Genomic DNA, 18734 nt, shown 5'->3' with positions numbered 1-18734 from the left:
TCCCTAACATAACTGTAATTGTTAATGACATTTGTTGAAGAACTTTTTTTTTTTTTTTAAATATGCAGTGTTGTATTTGTTTTGACAATTTCTTTGTATTTAATATTATTTTTTCTCTCTCTTAAATAAACTTGACAACAATTAATATTAATTGAATTTATAATAAGACAATATCAATTTTTTTTTCTTCTAAACACTTCAATAAATAAATAAATAATTAATTGTGGTCACACAATTAAAATTAAAACACACGGAGACAACAAAAACTTAAGAACGCGCGCCGGTTTTGTTATTATTATTATTATTTTTGTTTTATATATTTATTTATATTGAAAAATCACGTAAATACTTTAAAATTATAATTGTATTTATTTGAACATTATTATTATTATTTTCTTTAGTATGTTTGCTGTGTTTTAGTGTTTTAGTATCGTTATTATTGACTGTTGAACATTTCAAGAGCAAATAAACCTTTTTAAAAACTTTATCGTTATTTTTATACGTTTAAATGAAATAAATTTTAAACAAAATATTTATAAAAAGCAAAACAAAACAGCTACAAAACAACAAAAAAAAATTCTACTTTGTGCAAAGTCAACATTTACCAACATTAAATAGACAAAACGACAGACAGCAAGCAGCTAGTACATCAAGAAAAACAATTGAAAATATTAACTAAAAACAGCAACAACAATAAGCAGAGAACAAAAACAAAAATTGTATTCAACTCATCATCTTTTTTTTGTTGATATAAAAAATTAGAAAAATTAAAAAAGCTGTTCTTTTCTTGAAATTACACCGTTTTAAAAAAAAAAACATACAAAAGTACCAAAAAAGTACTTTTTCTAAAACCCTTAAAAATCTTTAATTTAAGTTAAAATTCTTTATTTATAGAGTTTTAAAGATTATTTTTAAAAGTACCTTAAAAAGTACTTTTTTTAAATTTTGGTACCAAAAAAGTACTTTTTCTTAAACTCTTCAGAATTATGAATTTTAGTTAAAATTCTTTATTTTTGTATATTTAAAGATTATTTTTAAAAGTACTTTTTTTAAATTTTGGTACCAAAAAAGTACTTTTTCTAAAACTCTTCAGAATTTTGAATTTAAGTTAAAATTCTTTATTTTTAGAGTTTTAAAGATTATTTTTAAAAGTACCTTAAAAAGTACTTTTTTAAATGTTGGTACCTTAAAAGTACTTTTTTGAAAAGTTGGTACTTTTTGCTAAAATTGTAACATTTTATTTAGTTTTCTTTTTTAAACAAATTTTTATTATTTTTAAACATTTAAAAAAAAGTACTAAATTACCAAAAAGTACTTTTTTGAAATTAATAAAAATTACGAAAAATCCAAAAATTTACTTCAAATTTCATTTAAGGTTTTTAATAACAATTTAAATTCCTTCATATTTACTTATTTTTATCACTTTTGAAAAATCTACTACTTTTTCAAATACTACTTTTTCAAAATTTTATATTAAATTTAATTTCCCTCACAATTTTTAACATATTTTTCTAATATTAATTAAAATTTATTCATATTCACTCCATTTTAAAAACTTTTGAAAAATCTACTACTTTTTTTTAATACTACCTTTTACAAATTTAGTAGGAAATTTAATTTCAATCACAAATTTCAACATATTATCTTCATATCAATTTATATTGCTTAATATTTACTGTATTTAGAGTTATTTAGACAAATATACTACTTTTTTTAAATACTACCTTTTACAAATTTAGTAGCAAATTTAATTTCAACCACAAATTTCAACATAGTTTTTTAATTCCAATTAAAATTTATTAATATTTAATTTATTTAGTGTTATTTAAATAAATAAACTACTTTTTTTGAAATACTACTTTTTTGAAATTTTGTAGTAAATATGATTTCATGCACAAATGTTAACATATTTGTTTAATAGTGTTTTAATTTATATAAATTTACTCGTTTTTGTTCAATTAGGTAAAATCTACTACTTTTTTCAAAAACTACTTTTTAGAAATTTAGTAGGAAATTAAATTTCAATCACAAATTTCAACATATTTTCGTCATATCAATTTGTATTTCTTAATATTTACTGTATTTAGAGTTATTTAGACAAATATACTACTTTTTTTAAATACTACGTTTTACAAATTTAGTAGTAAATTTAATTTCAACCACAAATTTCAACATAGTTTTTTAATTCCAATTAAAATTTAATAATATTTACTTTATTTGGTGCCATTTAGATAAATACACTACTTTTTTGAAATACTACTTTTTTGAAATTTGGTAGTAAATATGATTTCATATGTAAATGTTAACATATTTGTTTAATAGTGTTTTAATTTATATAAGTTTACTCGTTTCTATTCAATTAGGTAAAATCTACTACATTTTTCAAAAACTACTTTTTACAAATTTAGTAGGAAATTTAAATTCAAACACAAATTTCAACATATTATCTTCATATCAATTTATATTGCTTAATATTTAATGTATTTAGAGTTATTTAGACAAATATACTACTTTTTTAAATACTACCTTTTACAAATTTAGTAGTAAATTTAATTTCAACTACAAATTTTAACATAGTTTTTTAATTAAAATTAAAATTTGTTAATATTTAATTTATTTAGTGCTATTTAGATAAATACACTACTTTTTGAAATACTACTTTTTTAATTTATATAAATTTATTCGTTTTTGTTCAATTAGGTAAATCTACTACTTTTTTCAAAAACTACTTTTTACAAATTTAGTAGGAAATTTAATTTCAACCACAAATTTCAACATATTTTCTTAATAGCAATTTAAATTCATTCATATTTACAGTATTTAGAGGTTTATAGACAAATCTACTACTTTTTTCAAATACTACCTTTTACAAATTTAGTAGCTAATTTCGTTTCAACCACAAATTTCAACATAGTTTTTTAATTCCAATTAAAATTTGTTAATATTTAATTTATTTAGTGCCATTTAGATAAATACACTACTTTTTTGAAATACTACTTTTTTGAAATTTGGTAGTAAATATGATTTCATGTACAAATGTTAACATTTTTGTTTAATAGTGTTTTAATTTATATAAATTCCCTCGCTTTTATTCAATTTCGTAAAATCTACTACTTTTTTCAAAAACTACTTTTTAGAAATTTAGTAGGAAATTTAATTTCAACTACAAATTTCAACATAGTTTTTTAATTCCAATAAAAATTTGTTAATATTTAATTTATTTAGTGCCATTTAGATAAATACACTACTTTTTTGAAATACTACTTTTTTGAAATTTGGTAGTAAATTTGATTTCATGTACAAATGTTAACATATTTGTTTAATAGTGTTTTAATTTATATAAATTTACTCGCTTTTATTCAATTAGGTAAAATCTACTACTTTTTTCAAAAACTACTTTTTAGAAATTTAGTAGTAAATTTAATTTCAACCACAAATTTCAACATAGTTTTTTAATTCCAATTAAAATTTATTAATATTAACTTTATTTAGTGCCATTTAGATAAATACACTACTTTTTTGAAATACTACTTTTTTGAAATTTGGTAGTAAATTTGATTTCATGTACAAATGTTAACATATTTGTTTAATAGTGTTTTAATTAATATAAATTTACTTGTTTTTCTTCAATTTGGTAAAATCTACTACTTTTTTCAAAAACTACTTTTTACAAATTTAATTTCAATCACAATTTCAATCACAAATTTCAATATATTTTCTTAATATCAATTTAAATTCATTCATATTTACTGTATTTAGAGTTATTTAGACAAATATACTACTTTTTTTAAATACTACGTTTTACAAATTTAGTAGCAAATTTAATTTCAACCACAAATTTCGACATAGTTTTTTAATTCCAATTAAAATTGATTAATATTAACTTTATTTAGTGCCATTTAGATAAATATACTACTTTTTTGAAATACTACTTTTTTGAAATTTGGTAGTAAATTTGATTTCAACCTCAAATTTTAACATATTTGTTTAATAGTGATTTAATTTATATAAATTCCCTCGCTTTTATTCAATTAGGTAAAATCTACTACTTTTTTCTAAAACTACTTTTTAGAAATTTAGTAGTAAATTTAATTTCAACCACAAATTTCAACATAGTTTTTTAATTCCAATTAAAATTTGTTAATATTTAATTTATTTAGTGCCATTTAGATAAATACACTACTTTTTTTGAAATACTACTTTTTTGAAATTTTGTAGTAAATATGATTTCATGTATAAATGTTAACATATTTGTTTAATAGTGTTTTAATTTATATAAATTTACTCGTTTTTGTTCAATTAGGTAAAATCTACTACTTTTTTCAAAAACTACTTTTTACAAATTTAGTAGTAAATTTAATTTCAACCACAAATTTCAACATATTTTCGTCATATCAATTTATATTGATTCATATTTACAGTATTTAGAGGTTTATAGACAAATATACTACTTTTTTTAAATACTACCTTTTACAAATTTAGTAGTAAATTTAATTTCAACCACAAATTTCAACATAGTTTTTTAATTCCAATTAAAATTTGTTAATATTTAATTTATTTAGTGCTCTTTAGATAAATAAACTACTTTTTTGAAATACTACTTTTTTGAAATTTGGTAGTAAATTGGATTTCAACCTCAAATGTTAACATATTTGTTTAATAGTGTTTTAATTTATATAAATTCCCTCGCTTTTATTCAATTTCGTAAAATCTACTACTTTTTTCAAAAACTACTTTTTACAAATTTAGTAGGAAATTTAAATTCAAACACAAATTTCAACATAGTTTTTTAATTCCAATTAAAATTTATTAATACTTAATTTATTTAGTGCCATTTAGATAAATACACTACTATTTCGAAATACTACTTTTTGAAATTTTGTAGTAAATATGATTTCATGTGTAGATGTTAACATATTTGTTTAATAGTGTTTTAATTTATATAAATTTACTCGTTTTTGTTCAATTAGGTAAAATCTACTAGCTTTTTCAAAAACTACTTTTTACAAATTTAGTAGTAAATTTAATTTAAATTACAAATTTCAACATATTTTCTTAATATCAATTTAAATTCATTAATATTTACTGTATTTAGAGTTATTTAGACAAATATACTACTTTTTTAAAATACTACCTTTTACAAATTTAGTAGCAATATTAATATAAACCACAAATTTCAACATAGTTTTTTAATTCTAATTAAAATTTATTAATATTTAATTTATTTAGTGCCATTTAGATAAATACACTACTTTTTTTGAAATACTACTTTTTTGAAATTTGGTAGTAAATATGATTTCATGTGTAAATGTTAACATATTTGTTTAATAGTGTTTTAATTTATATAAATTTACTCGTTTCTGTTCAATTTCATAAAATCTACTACTTTTTTCAAAAACTACTTTTTACAAATTTAGTAGGAAATTTAATTTCAATCACAAATTTCAATATAGTTTTTTAATTCCAATTAAAATTTGTTAATATTTAATTTATTTAGTGCCATTTAGATAAATACACTACTTTTTTGAAATACTACTTTTTTGAAATTTGGTAGTAAATTTGATTTCATGTACAAATGTTAACATATTTGTTTAATAGTGTTTTAATTTATATACATTTACTCGTTTTAGTTCAATTATGTAAAATCTACTACTTTTTTCAAAAACTACTTTTTACAAATTTAGTAGTAAATTTAATTTTGCCAACAAATTTTGAAATTTTAAGTTAATATCGATTTGAATATAATGTTTACTACTTTTTTTCTCAAATTCAAAAATACTACTTTTTTCAAAATGAAAATTTTTATTTTGAAAATATTTTTTTTTTATATTGAATTTATCTGTTTCTTGTTGGCTACAGTGTAATTAACCATAAATAGCTTCAGCTTGTGTTTAATTTTAAATTAAAACACATTTTTTGTTGTTCAGAAAGTTCCCCGGGGATTTTGAGTGCAAATAATACCGCTACATAATGGGCTGAAAATGATTGAATGTGATACGTTTTATTCTCAATGAGCTCTTAACACATTTTATGTTTTGTTTTTCATTTCAGTTTGTTCTTATTTAATATTGTTTTTTTGTTTTATTTAAAGATTGATTTCATTTCTAGACGTTGAAATAAAAATGATTAAAAATTAAACCCAACAAAGGCATTAAACATTGAGGTTTTACACACAGATCTCGATCGCAGAGCTCAAAGTACACCAGACGAAAAATTGTTAAACAAAAATAACTATAATTTCAAACAGATTCCAAAGTAACCGGTTTCGTTGATAAAGAAGTAATTATTTACACTCAAAAAATAATGACTTTAATTACTAAACAAGTAATAAACATAGTAATGATTTGAATATGATTTAAAGGGGTCAGTTTTAAACAAACAAGTTTAACTTAAGCTTGACTGTGTTTGATTTGAAAATAATTTATTTTACTTATTTATTTCTTTGAGTGTGTGAGACAAAAATATATAAATAAATTATACAAGTTGTATCAGCAGATATCATTGCGGGTGCTTTTAAATATAGTAACAAATTATTAATGAGTAAATCATCCCTGACTAGGGGTTTCCCCCTATAAAAATGTCAATTAAAACGGACCATGATATTTTAGAATGGAAATTACAGCCTCTTAAAAATCCCAACAGGAAAAAAATTACATATTCTCAAAGAAAACCACTTTTGGTTTTACAATATTTTCATGGTTCCAAATAAAGCAAACGTAGATTTGAAAATTTAAAAATAATGTTGTTGGCTTAACAAAAAGCTCTAACAAGTTTAATGAACTTTTTTTTTATTGATTTTCAAACGCAATTTTATGCCATGTTGGGTGTGAATTTTTGTTTCATTAATAAAAAAAAATTTATATATAAAATTAAGTTTCAAGTGTAAAACACGATTATTGCGTGACACGTGCTGTGGTGGGAATTTGTAGTAAATTCAATTTGTTATTTTTATATTTGTTTAAATAATTGTGAAAAATATTTATTAAACATAAATATTTTTGTCAAGAATAATAACAAATGAACTTGAATTTAATAAGAAGAATAATTAGTGGGAAAAATCAGCATAATCAAGGATTAATAAAGTAAAAAAATTGAAAATTTATTTAGTTTTGTAAAAAGTACTTTTTTGAAATCATAGTAAATCTAAAATTTTGGTTAAAATTTCATAATTTATATTGAAAATTCTTTATTTAGAACATTTTAAGCAAAATTTTAAAAAGTACCTAAAAAAGTACTTTTTGAAATTTTGGTACATTTTACCAAAATTTATCAAATTTAATTGTATATTGTTTTTTTAAAGAAAAATTTTAATATTACAGAATTTTTTTTCAAAAAGTACTAAATTAACAAAAAAAAAGTACTTTTGGTAAATTCCCCAATAAAGTGACAAATCCAAAAATTTAATTCAAATTTTATATATTTATAACAAAAATTCTTTGTTTAGTGTTATTTAAGCAAAAATTTAAAAAGTACCTAAAAAAGTACTTTTTGAAATTTTGGTACTTTTTGCTAAAATTAATCAAATTTAATTGTATTTTGTTTTTTAAAGAAAAATTTTAATATTACAGAATTTTTTTCAAAAAGTACTAAATTAACAAAAAAAGTACTTTTGGTAAATCACCCAAAAACTTAACAAATCTAATATTTTAGTTTAAATTTTGTAATTTATATCGAAAATTCGTTCTTTAGAGCATTTTAAGCAAAATTTTAAAAAGTACCTAAAAAAGTACTTTTTGAAATTTTGGTACTTTTTGCCAAAATTAATCAAATTTAATTGCATTTTGTTTTTTAAAGAAAAATTTTAATATTACAGAAGTTTTTTCAAAAAGTACTAAATTAACAAAAAAAGTACTTTTGCTAAATCACCCAAAAACTTAACAAAACTAATATTTTAGTTTAAATTTCATAATTTATATCGAAAATTCTTTATTTAGAACATTTTAAGCAAAATTTTAAAAAGTACCTAAAAAAGTACTTTTTGAAATTTTGGTACTTTTTGCCAAAATTATTCAAATTTAATTGTATTTTGTTTTTTAAAGAAAAATTTTAATATTACAGACTTTTTTCAAAAAAGTACTAAATTAACAAAAAAAAAGTACTTTTGGTAAATCCCCCAAAAACTTAACAAATCTAATATTTTAGTTTAAATTTCATAATTATATCATAAATTCGTTCTTTAGAGCTTTTTAAGCAAAATTTTAAAAAGTACCTAAAAAAGTACTTTTAAAAAATTTTGGTACATTTTGATAAAATTAAACAAATTTAGTTTTTTAAAGAAAAATTTTAATATTACAAAATTTTTTTCAAAAAAGTACTAAATTAACAAAAAAAAAAGTACTTTTGTTAAATCCCCCAAAAATGTGACAAATACAAAAATTTGATTCAAATTTTATATATTTATGGCGAAAATTCTTTCTCTAGAGCTTTTTAAGCAAAATTTTAAAAAGTACCTAAAAAAGTACTTTTTGAAATTTTGGTACTTTTTGCTATAATTATTCAAATTTAATTGTATTTTGTTTTTTAAAGAAAAATTTTAATATTACAGACTTTTTTCAAAATAGTACTAAATTAACAAAAAAAAAAGTACTTTTGGTAAATCCCCCAAAAACTTAACAAAACTAAAATTTTAGTTTAAATTTCATAATTATATCATAAATTTGTTTTTTAGAGCATTTTAAGCAAATATTTAAAAAGTACCTAAAAAAGTACTTTTTGAAATTTTGGTACTTTTTGCTAAAATTAATCAAATTTAATTGTTATTTGTTTTTTAAAGAAAAATTTTAATATTACAGACTTTTTTCAAAAATGTACCAAACTAACAAAAAAGTACTTTTGCTAAATCACCCAAAAACTTAAAAAATTAAAATTTTAGTTTATATTTCATAATTTATATCATAAATTCGTTCTTTAGAGCTTTTTAAGCTAAACTTTAAAAAGTACCTAAAAAGTACTTTTTAACAAAAAAAAGTACTTTTGCTAAATCATCGAAAAACTTAACAAATCTAATATTTTAGTTTAAATTTCATAATTTATATCGAAAAATCTTTATTTAGAACATTTTAAGCAAAATTTTAAAAAGTACCTAAAAAAGTACTTTTTGAAATTTTGGTACTTTTTGCTAAAATTATTCAAATTTAATTGTATTTTGTTTTTTAAAGAAAAATTTTAATATTACAGAAGTTTTTTCAAAAAGTACTAAATTAACAAAAAAGTACTTTTTCTAAATCACCCAAAAACTTAACAAATCTAATATTTTAGTTTAAATTTTATAATTTATATCGAAAATTCGTTCTTTAGAGCATTTTAAGCAAAATTTCAAAAAGTACCTAAAAAGTACTTTTAGAAAATTTTAGTACTTTTTGCTAAAATTAATCAAATTTAATTGTATTTTGTTTTTTAAAGAAAAATTTTAATATTACAGAATTTTTTTTCAAAAAGTACTAAATTAACAAAAAATTATTTTTGCTAAATCCCCCAAAAACTTATCAAATCTAATATTTTAGTTTAAATTTCATAATTTATATCGAAAATTCGTTCTTTAGAGCTTTTTAAGCTAAACTTTAAAAAGTACCTAAAAAAGTACTTTTAGAAAATTTTAGTACTTTTTGCTAAAATTATTAAAATTTCATTTTATTTTTGATTTTAACGAAAAATACATTTTTTACAGACTTTTTTCAAAAAAGTACTAAATTTACAAAAAAAGTACTTTTGGTAAATTCCCCAAAAAAGTGACAAATCTAAAATTTTAATTAAAATTTTATATATTTTGAATGAAAATTCCTTTTTTTACAACATTTTAGGGAAAAATTTAAAAGGTACCTTAAAAAGTACTTTTTGAAATTTTGATACTTTTTGCTAAAGTTATAAAAATTTCATTTTATTTTATGTTTTTAAGAAAAATAAAATGTTTACACACTTTTTTTCAAAAAAGTACTAAAGTACCTAAATAGTACTTTTATCAAATTAACAAATAAAAAGTACCTAAAAAAGTACTTTTAGAAAATTTTAGTAATTTTTGCTAAAATTATTAACATTTCATTTTATTTATTATTTTAACGAAAAATACATTTTTTACAGACATTTTTCAAAAAAGTACTAAATTAACAAAAAAAAGTACTTTTTGTAAATCCCCCAAAAAAGTGACAAATCCAAAAATTTAATTCAAATTTTATATATTTATAACAAAAATTCTTTGTTTAGAGTTATTTAAGCAAAAATTTAAAAAGTACCTAAAAAGTACTTTTAGAAAATTTTAGTACTTTTTGCTAAAATTATTAACATTTCATTTTATTTATTATTTTAACGAAAAATACATTTTTTACAGACATTTTTCAAAAAAGTACTAAATTAACAAAAAAAAGTACTTTTTGTAAATCCCCCAAAAAAGTGACAAATCTAAAATTTTAATTAAAATTTTATATATTTTGAAAGAAAATTCTTTTTTTTACAACATTTTAGGGAAAAATTTACTTTTTTAAATTTTTGTACTTTTTTCCAAAATCCTAGAAAAATACAAATATTAGTTAAAATCCAAAATATTTATATAGAAAATTCTATATTTAAAACGTTTTGGTGAAAAATATCAAAAGTACCACAAAAAGTACGATTTGAAATTTTGGTACTTTTTACTAAAATTGTTTAAATTTAATTTAATGTTTGCATTTTTAAGAAAATTCTGCTTTATAAATATTTTTTGGAAAAAGTACAACAGTAGCAAAAAAGTACTTAGTACCAAAAAAAGTACTTTTGCCAAATTACCAATAAAAAGTTCGAAATTCAAAATTTAGTACATAATTCTTTATTTAGACAAATTTGTATAAAATTTTCAAAAGTATCAGAAAAAGTACTTTTATAAATTTTGGTACTTTTTGCTAAAATGTTTTAAATTTAATTCTAATTTGTTTTTAAACATAAATTCTATGTTTACAGCGATAATTGTAAAAAAGTACTAAAGTACCAAAAAAAGTACTTTAGCCACATTATCAAAAAAGTGACAAATTTAAAATTTATATATCTTTACAGCGATAGTTGTAAAGAAAGTACTAAAGTACCAAAAAAAGTACTTTAGCTACATTATCCAAAAAAGTGCCAAATTTAAAATTTGCTATAGAAATTTATATATTTATGAGCAAAACTCTTTAAAGTACCAAAAAAAGTACTTTAGCCACATTATCAAAAAAAGTGGCAAATTTAAAATTTATATATTTATGAGCAAAATTCTTCATTTAGAGTACAATTTAAAAAAGTACCAGAAAAAGTACTTTTATAAATTTTGGTACTTTTTGCTAAAATTGTTCAAATTTAATTCTAAATTGTTTTTAAACATAAATTCTATGTTTACAGCGATAGTTGTAAAAAAGTACTAAAGTACCAAAAAAAGTACTTTAGCCACATTATCAAAAAAGTGGCAAATTTAAAATTTGCTATAGAAATTTATATATTTATGAGCAAAATTCTTTATTTAGAGTACAATTTAAAAAAGTACCTAAAAAAGTACTTTTCTAAATTTTGGGACTTTTGGCTAAAATTATTGAAATTTAATTCTATTTTGTTTTTAAACAAAAATTCTGTCTTTACAGCAATAGTTGTGAAAAAGTACTAAATTAGTAAAAAAGTACTTTATCCAAAATGCTAAAAATTTATTGAAATCTTAATTTTCTTCTTTAAAACCTTAAAAAAATATAAATGAAACAGCATTTATCATATTTTTATATTCTAATCACTTCTAATAAGCATTTGCTTTTCAATTCAAATATTTCTGGAGAATTTTGGTTTTCAAATCCTATTTTGAGTTGCTATTTTTATTCAACCTAAATTCTAAGAAAGTTTTTTAAATAATAATAATAAATCTGGAATTTTGAAATGTTGGTGTGATAAAATCATTTTGGTTTTACGTCAAATACTGCAAATTGTTGTTTTAAGTATTATTGAATTAAATAATATAAATTATAAGTACTAAAAAACATTTGTGTTTACAGTAAGTGTAATTGTTAAGCAAATGATAAGGCAAAATTTATATTTAAAACTTAAAATCAATAAATGTAATTAGAAGAATGAGATATATGAAATGTTGTTAATTTTCTTATAAAAAATAACTATAAATAGTTAAATTGTAATAATAATTTTTATAGAAAATTAAGTCTAAATTAGGATAACAGACAGGTCTCAGCTTGCAAAGGGGAAAGACACTGAGGGAAAATTCATAAAAAAATAAAAGAAAATTCTTTCTTTGCAGCGATTTAGGGTAAAATGTAAAAAAGTACTTTTTTAATTTTGGTACTTTTCGCTTAAATTGTCAAAATTGATTTATTTTTTAGATTTTTTAGGAAAAATTCTTAATTTTTATAATTTTCTAAAAAAATGTACTAAAGTACCAGAAAAGTACTAAACTACCAAAAAAGTACTTTTGGAAAAAAACACTAAAAAAGTGGAAAATATTATTTTATAGTACAAATTATATGAATTTATGTCAAAAAATTCTTTCTTTAAATAGTTTTAAGGAAAAATTTATAAAGTATGTACCTAAAAAGTACTTTTATAAAATTTTAGTACTTTTTGTCAAAATTTGTTTTGAATTGTATTGATTCTTTCTTTAGAGCGTTTTATGGATTATTGTAAAAGGTACCTTAAAAAGTACTTTTTTTTAATTTTTGTACTTTTTTTCCCAAAATTGCTTAAATTTAATTTTATTATGCTTTAATGAAAAATTCTGTCTTTACAAACATATTTTTCAAAAAGTACTAAATTACCAAAAAAAAAGTACTTTTTGCTGAAAAGTATTAAAGTGCCAAAACACTCAAAAATATGCAAAATAAATTTTTTTAGTTAAAACTGTGTAGAAATATATAGCAAATTCTTTATTTAAAGCGTTTTTTAGAAATTTTTAAAAAGTACCTTAAAAAGTACTTTTTTTAATTTTGGTACTTTTTACTGAAATTGTTTCAATTTAATTTAAAACTTAAATTTATTCAGTTTTTAATGAAAAATTATGTATTTTCATAGAATTTATGAAAAAACACTAATATACAAAAAAGTACCTAAAAAGTACTTTTTCCTAAACACTAAAAAAATAAGCAAAATATAAATTTTCAGCTAAAATTGTATTGATTTATATAGAAAATTCTTTCTTTTGAGTGTTTTAAGCTAAAATTAAAAAAGTACCTTAAAAAGTACTTTTGTAAAATTTTGGTACTTTTTGAAAAAACATGTAACTTAAGGTAAAATATGAATTCTTAGCTAAAATTTTGAAAAACTCTTTCTTTAGAGCATTTTAAGCAAAAATTAAAGAAGTACCTTAAAAAGTACTTTATGTAAAATTTTGGTACTTTTTGTAAAAACATGTAATTTCAGGTAAAATATGAATTCTTAGATAAAATTTTGAAAAATTCCTTCTTTATTGCATTTTAAGCAAAAATTAAAAAAAGTACCTTAAAAAGTACTTTTGTAAAATTTTGGTACTTTTTGAAAAAACATGTAAAATATGAATTCTTAGCTAAATTTCTTTTGAATTATGTAATAATGTCATTATTTTCAGTGTTTTAAGCTAAAATTAAAAAAGTACCTTAAAAAGTACTTTTTTAAAATTTGTTATTATTTGCCAAAAGTTTTTAAATTTGTTTCTAATATGCTTTTAATGAAAAATTCTGGGTTTAGACAAATTTTTGGGAAAAAGTACTTAAGTACCAAAAAAAGTACTTTTGTAAAATAATGGTACTTTTTGCTAAAATTTTTCAAATTTCATATTATTTTCAGTTTTTAAGGAAAAATATAAATTTTACAGAGATTAAAAAAAAATTATTTTTGAAATTATTAAATTTTATTTTTATATTTTTGCTTTAATTTTTCTTTCAGTAGTTTTGCCGGTAGTTTATTTTCTATCATTTCTGTATTATCATGTCAATTTGTCTTCAATTGTGTTTTTTTTTCTTTCTTTTTTCGTTTAATAAAACTATTAATTGTTGTCATAATATTAAACAAATAACTAGCAGTAGACAAACTAAAATACTAATTAATATGCAACACGTTTTCCAGCTGCTTCTCCCTTCTCTTTGGTGACTTATTAATTTACATTGATTTCTTATCAATTAATAAAGTTTATTTTAGCCACAATTTTTCGCATAGCAAACAAACTTCAAGTTTTTCCCATAAAAAATTCCCTAGACCTTTGAAGCATCAAATGTTCTTAGAAATTAGTTTGAAAATTTTTCTGAAATCAAATATTTAATATGATTTGCATAAGTTATTATGAAAGTTTTTGTCTTTATTATTAAATAAATAAATAGTTAGTTAGTTTTAAATGAATACTACTTAAATTATTAAATAGTTTTAATTACTTAACAATTTATTTGGGGTTTTTTTCTAGTAATTTGAGTTCAAAGTATGAAATTTTCAAAATTAATGATTTAACACTATTCTGTCATGTTATATGAGAGCTCATGACGTCTATAACGATTTTGAAAAATGTTAATTTTTTATTTTTTATTACAGAGATTCATTTGCTATGAGTGTAACTAAATGAAATAAATATTTATGAAATAATCTATTACTAATTGTGGCAATTAAAATTAAAGCTAAACTTGGCAACTGTTTTAAAAATAAACAAGTTTAAATGTAGGTTTAACTAAAGTTTAACTAAATCTTTCTTCAGAAATTCAATTAAATTTTACTTAAGAAAGCCTTCTTATTTTGATTTATTTGTTAATCTATTTACAAAAATTAATCATGTTATTTAAAACTTTAAAATTATTTCTAGCTTTCCTTTCAACTAAATCAATCATCTTACTTTCCACGTGCCATTAGTTCTAATAGCCCATTTTAGATGCCTATATTGTGGTTATTTTGTATTAAATTTCAATTTAAATTAATCTTTTTGTCTACATCTGGTAAACAAACTCCCCCTGAATATAATAAAACTGCCACACGTAATAAATAATTGTTTAATGGAAAATTCTAACAAAGCACTATTTTTTTTATAACTTGAAATAGTTTCAAATAGTTTAAGCTGATAAAGAGAGCACCATTTAAAATAATTAAGATTTGAATCAGAGGGAATTTCAGTTTAAACGATATCTGGTAAAAATATCTACACAAATGTATTTAAAATAATTTGTTCTTAAACATAGTAAATTCTATTTTTACGATATTTTAAGCTATAAAGTAAAAAGTACCAGAAAAAAGTACTTTTTTAAATTTTCGTACTTTTTGCTAAAATTGCTTAAATTTAATTTTATTTTGTTTCTTAAAGAAAAATTATGTTTTTACAAAAAATTTTTTATGTTTTTACAAAAAATTTTTTTAAAAAAGTACTTTGTACCAAAAAAGTACTAAAGTACCAAAGAAAGTACTTTTGAAAAATTATTAAAAAAAAGTGAAAACTCTGAAATTTTATTTAAATTTTTATATATTTTATGAAAATTCTTTCTTTAGGTCATTTTAAAGAAAATTGTAAAAAGTACCTTAAAAAGTACTTTTCTAAATTTTCGTACTTTTTGCTAAAATTGTTTAAATTTTGTTTTATTTTGATTCTTAAAGAAAAATTATGTTTTTACAAAATTTTTTTCAAAAAAGTACTTTGTACCAAAAAAGTACTAAAATACCAAAGAAAGTACTTTTGACAAATTTGCAAAAAAAAGCAAAATTTAAAATTTTAATTAAATTTGTATATATATTTTTTTATAAATTCTTTCTTTAGAGCATTTTAAAGAAAATTGTAAAAAGTACCTTAAAAAGTACTTTTCTAAATTTTCGTACTTTTTGCTAAAATTGTTTAAATTTTGTTTTATATTAATTTTTAAAGAAAAACTCAGTTTTTACAATTTTTTTTTTGGAAAAAGTACTTTGTACCAAAAAAGTACTAAAGTACCAAAGAAAGTACTTTTGACAAATTACTAAAAAAACCTGCAAAATCTTAAATTTTAGCAAAACTTATTTCTATTAATGTAGAAAATTTGTTATTTAGTCCGATTTAAGAAAAAATTTTAAAAAGTACCTAAAAAAGTACTTTTCGAAATTTTTGTACTTTTTGCTAAAATTGCTTAAATTTAATTTTAGTTTGTTTCATAAAGAAAAATTAAGTTTTTACAAATATTTTTTTGGAAAAATATTAAAGTACCATAAAAAGTACTTTTCTAAATTTTGTTATTTTTGTCTAAAATTCATTAAATTTAATTTTATTTTGTCTTTGAAATTTTAAACCGAAAGTGAAAAACATGTTTGTGCGATCGGTCCATAATTAGTCATAGCTCCCATAAAATCCCCCTTTCACAAAAATCACTTTAACGAGCATAAATCTCTTAAAAATTTTGGTGTTCACATAAAATTTACCACAAATAAGATTCATATAGACAAAAATCACACAACCTTATTTCATGCCGATCGGTGCATAATTATTCATAACTTCCAAATAAGGCCAATTAAAATTTAAAAAAAAGAAACTTAATTTTTTTTATTTGCTACACTATTGCCTCAAAACTTTATCAAATTAGCTAATTAATCAAATTAGCAATTTTCTGCCTTAGGAATCAAAACACTTTAAAAAATCCAAAAATTTTTATATTTTAAAGACTAAAAATCACGAATATTATTAAAAGTTTATAAAACAAACCATTTTAAACCTGGGAATTGATATCAAAAACTTATTTTATAATAGTTATTTTGTGACTTTAAAAATAAAAATAAAAGTTCGCATGAAACTCTTAAAAAAAAGTGTTCCTTTTAGGAGTTTTATTTTTCAAGTCAAAAAAAATACGAGGAGTTTTATTTTTCCCGTCAGAAAATTAATTTCATTTTATGTAAATTGACACCTAATACTTGCCGCTGGTCAGATCATTACAATTTGTAAAGCACCTTGAATAAATTGTCATTACAAATAAAATCAGTTGGAATTTTAATTTGTTATTGTTTGATTCCTATTATCAAATTGTTGTTTTTTTTTTCTTAAACAAATATGTAAATTACTACAAACATTATATCAGATAGACACAATAAAGAAAGATACTGAAAAAAGTAGAAAATAAACAAAAAGAGTTTTATTTTTTAAGACGGAAAAAATAAAACTCCTCAAAAGAGTTTTATTTTATGAAGGAAAAAAATTAAACTCCTCAAATGAGTTTTTTTTTCTGACGCTAAAATAAAAACTCCTCCAAAGAAAGAAAGATACTGAAAAAAGTAGAAAATAAACGAAAAGAGTTTTATTTTCTGACGGAAAAAATAAAACTCCTCAAATGAGTTTTTTTTCTGAAAGAGAAATATACTGAAAAAAGTAGAAAATAAACGAAAAGGGTTTTATATTTTAGGATGGAAAAAATAAAACTCCTCAAAAGAGTTTTATTTTATGACGGAAAAAAATTAAACTCCTCAAATGAGTTCTTTTTCTGACGCGAAACTCCTTGAATGAGTTTTTTCTGAAAGAGCACGACAATACGAATCTATTGGAACACAATAAAGAAAGATACTGAAAAAAGTAGAAAATAAACGAAAAGAGTTTTATTTTTTAAGATGGAAAAAATAAAACTCCTCAAAAGAGTTTTATTTTATGACGGAAAAAATTAAACTCCTAAAATGAGTTTTTTTTTACACGGCAAAAATAAAACTCCTCAAATGAGTTTTTTTTTCTGAGCAAGAGCACATCAATTGGAATCTACTGGAACACAATAAAGAAAGATACTGAAAAAAATAGAAAATATACGAAAATAGTTTTGTTTTCTGATGGAAAAAATAAAACTCCTCAAATGAGTTTTATTTTATGACCGAAAAATTAAAACTCCTCAAATAAGTTTTATTTTACGACGGAAAAAAATAAAACTCCTCTAATGAGTTTTTTTTTCTGACGAAAAAAATAAAACTCCTCAAATGACGGGAAAAATAAAACTCCTCAAAACTAAAAGAGTTTTATTTTATGACGGGAAAAAATAAAACTCCTCAAGTGAGTTTTATTTTTAACGAGAAAGCAATGAGAAATTGTTTTGTCTCCAAAATTTGTTCAACCAAATCTCTTTGCTTTTATGAAACTTCAATTTAGAAGTTTGCTACACATTTTCGTTCTATAACTTTTCGCTATAATAAACAATTTCGCATAGTTTCTTAATATTTTAAATTATTTAACAAAAACTTACCTTCTAAATTCTCCGCCATAGAAAAATTATTGTTTATAAACAAAACTAGCAACACCGAAACATAAAGAAGAGTTTTCCGCAACATGGTTCCGTTTCCCAGGTCTAAAACACGCACAAACACTTAAATACAGACACAGCCGGATACAACCGGATACACAACTGTTATTAACAGTAAATTAAAATGTTAAATTTGTGTTCAACTAAAAAGTTTTGTGTTAAACACAGTTTTAAGCTTTATTTTAAAGCTTAAGTTCGTTATAAAGCTTTTTGTCTTTATTTTTGACACCACTAAAGCTTGATTTAAAAATTTAAGCGTTAAAAATCATAATGTTTTTTTCGTTAAAGTTTAACTTCGTTAAGTGTTTAAAAACTTTTTCAAAATCTCATTAAAATCGTTTCGTTATATGTTCAAGAGGCCAACCAAAATATTAAGAAAACGTTTAAACGTTTTGTCACTCGATTTGTTTTAGCAAAAGACCTCATTCGCTTTAATTTATTGAAAATATTTCTTTAGATTTTATTTCTTAAATATTAGATTTATTTGTTTTATTCTTTGCCCGCTTCGTTTTGTTTTTTCGTTATTGAATTGCACGTCCTCAATGTTATACTGCCAATGTGTTT

At 20.5% G+C, this 18734-nt stretch overlaps 1 protein-coding gene across 1 annotated transcript in view; it reads right to left on the bottom strand.

The window, feature by feature from the left end:
* The window catches only part of LOC135958056 (sodium/potassium/calcium exchanger 4), a 48222-nt gene extending 29851 nt beyond the window's left edge, over window positions 1–18371 (bottom strand). The window contains exon 1 of the mRNA XM_065508920.1: window positions 18114–18371. Within this exon, the coding sequence (XP_065364992.1) occupies window positions 18114–18198 (85 nt within the window). The 5' untranslated portion in view covers window positions 18199–18371. The remainder of the gene's footprint in view (window positions 1–18113) is intronic.
* Between the last annotated feature and the right edge of the window lie 363 nt (window positions 18372–18734).

Source organism: Calliphora vicina, chromosome 4, assembly GCF_958450345.1.
Source record: "Calliphora vicina chromosome 4, idCalVici1.1, whole genome shotgun sequence".
Classification (NCBI taxonomy): Eukaryota; Metazoa; Arthropoda; class Insecta; order Diptera; family Calliphoridae; genus Calliphora; species Calliphora vicina.
Note: the sequence above shows the minus strand (reverse complement) of the source record. Positions and strands in the feature narration are given on the sequence as shown.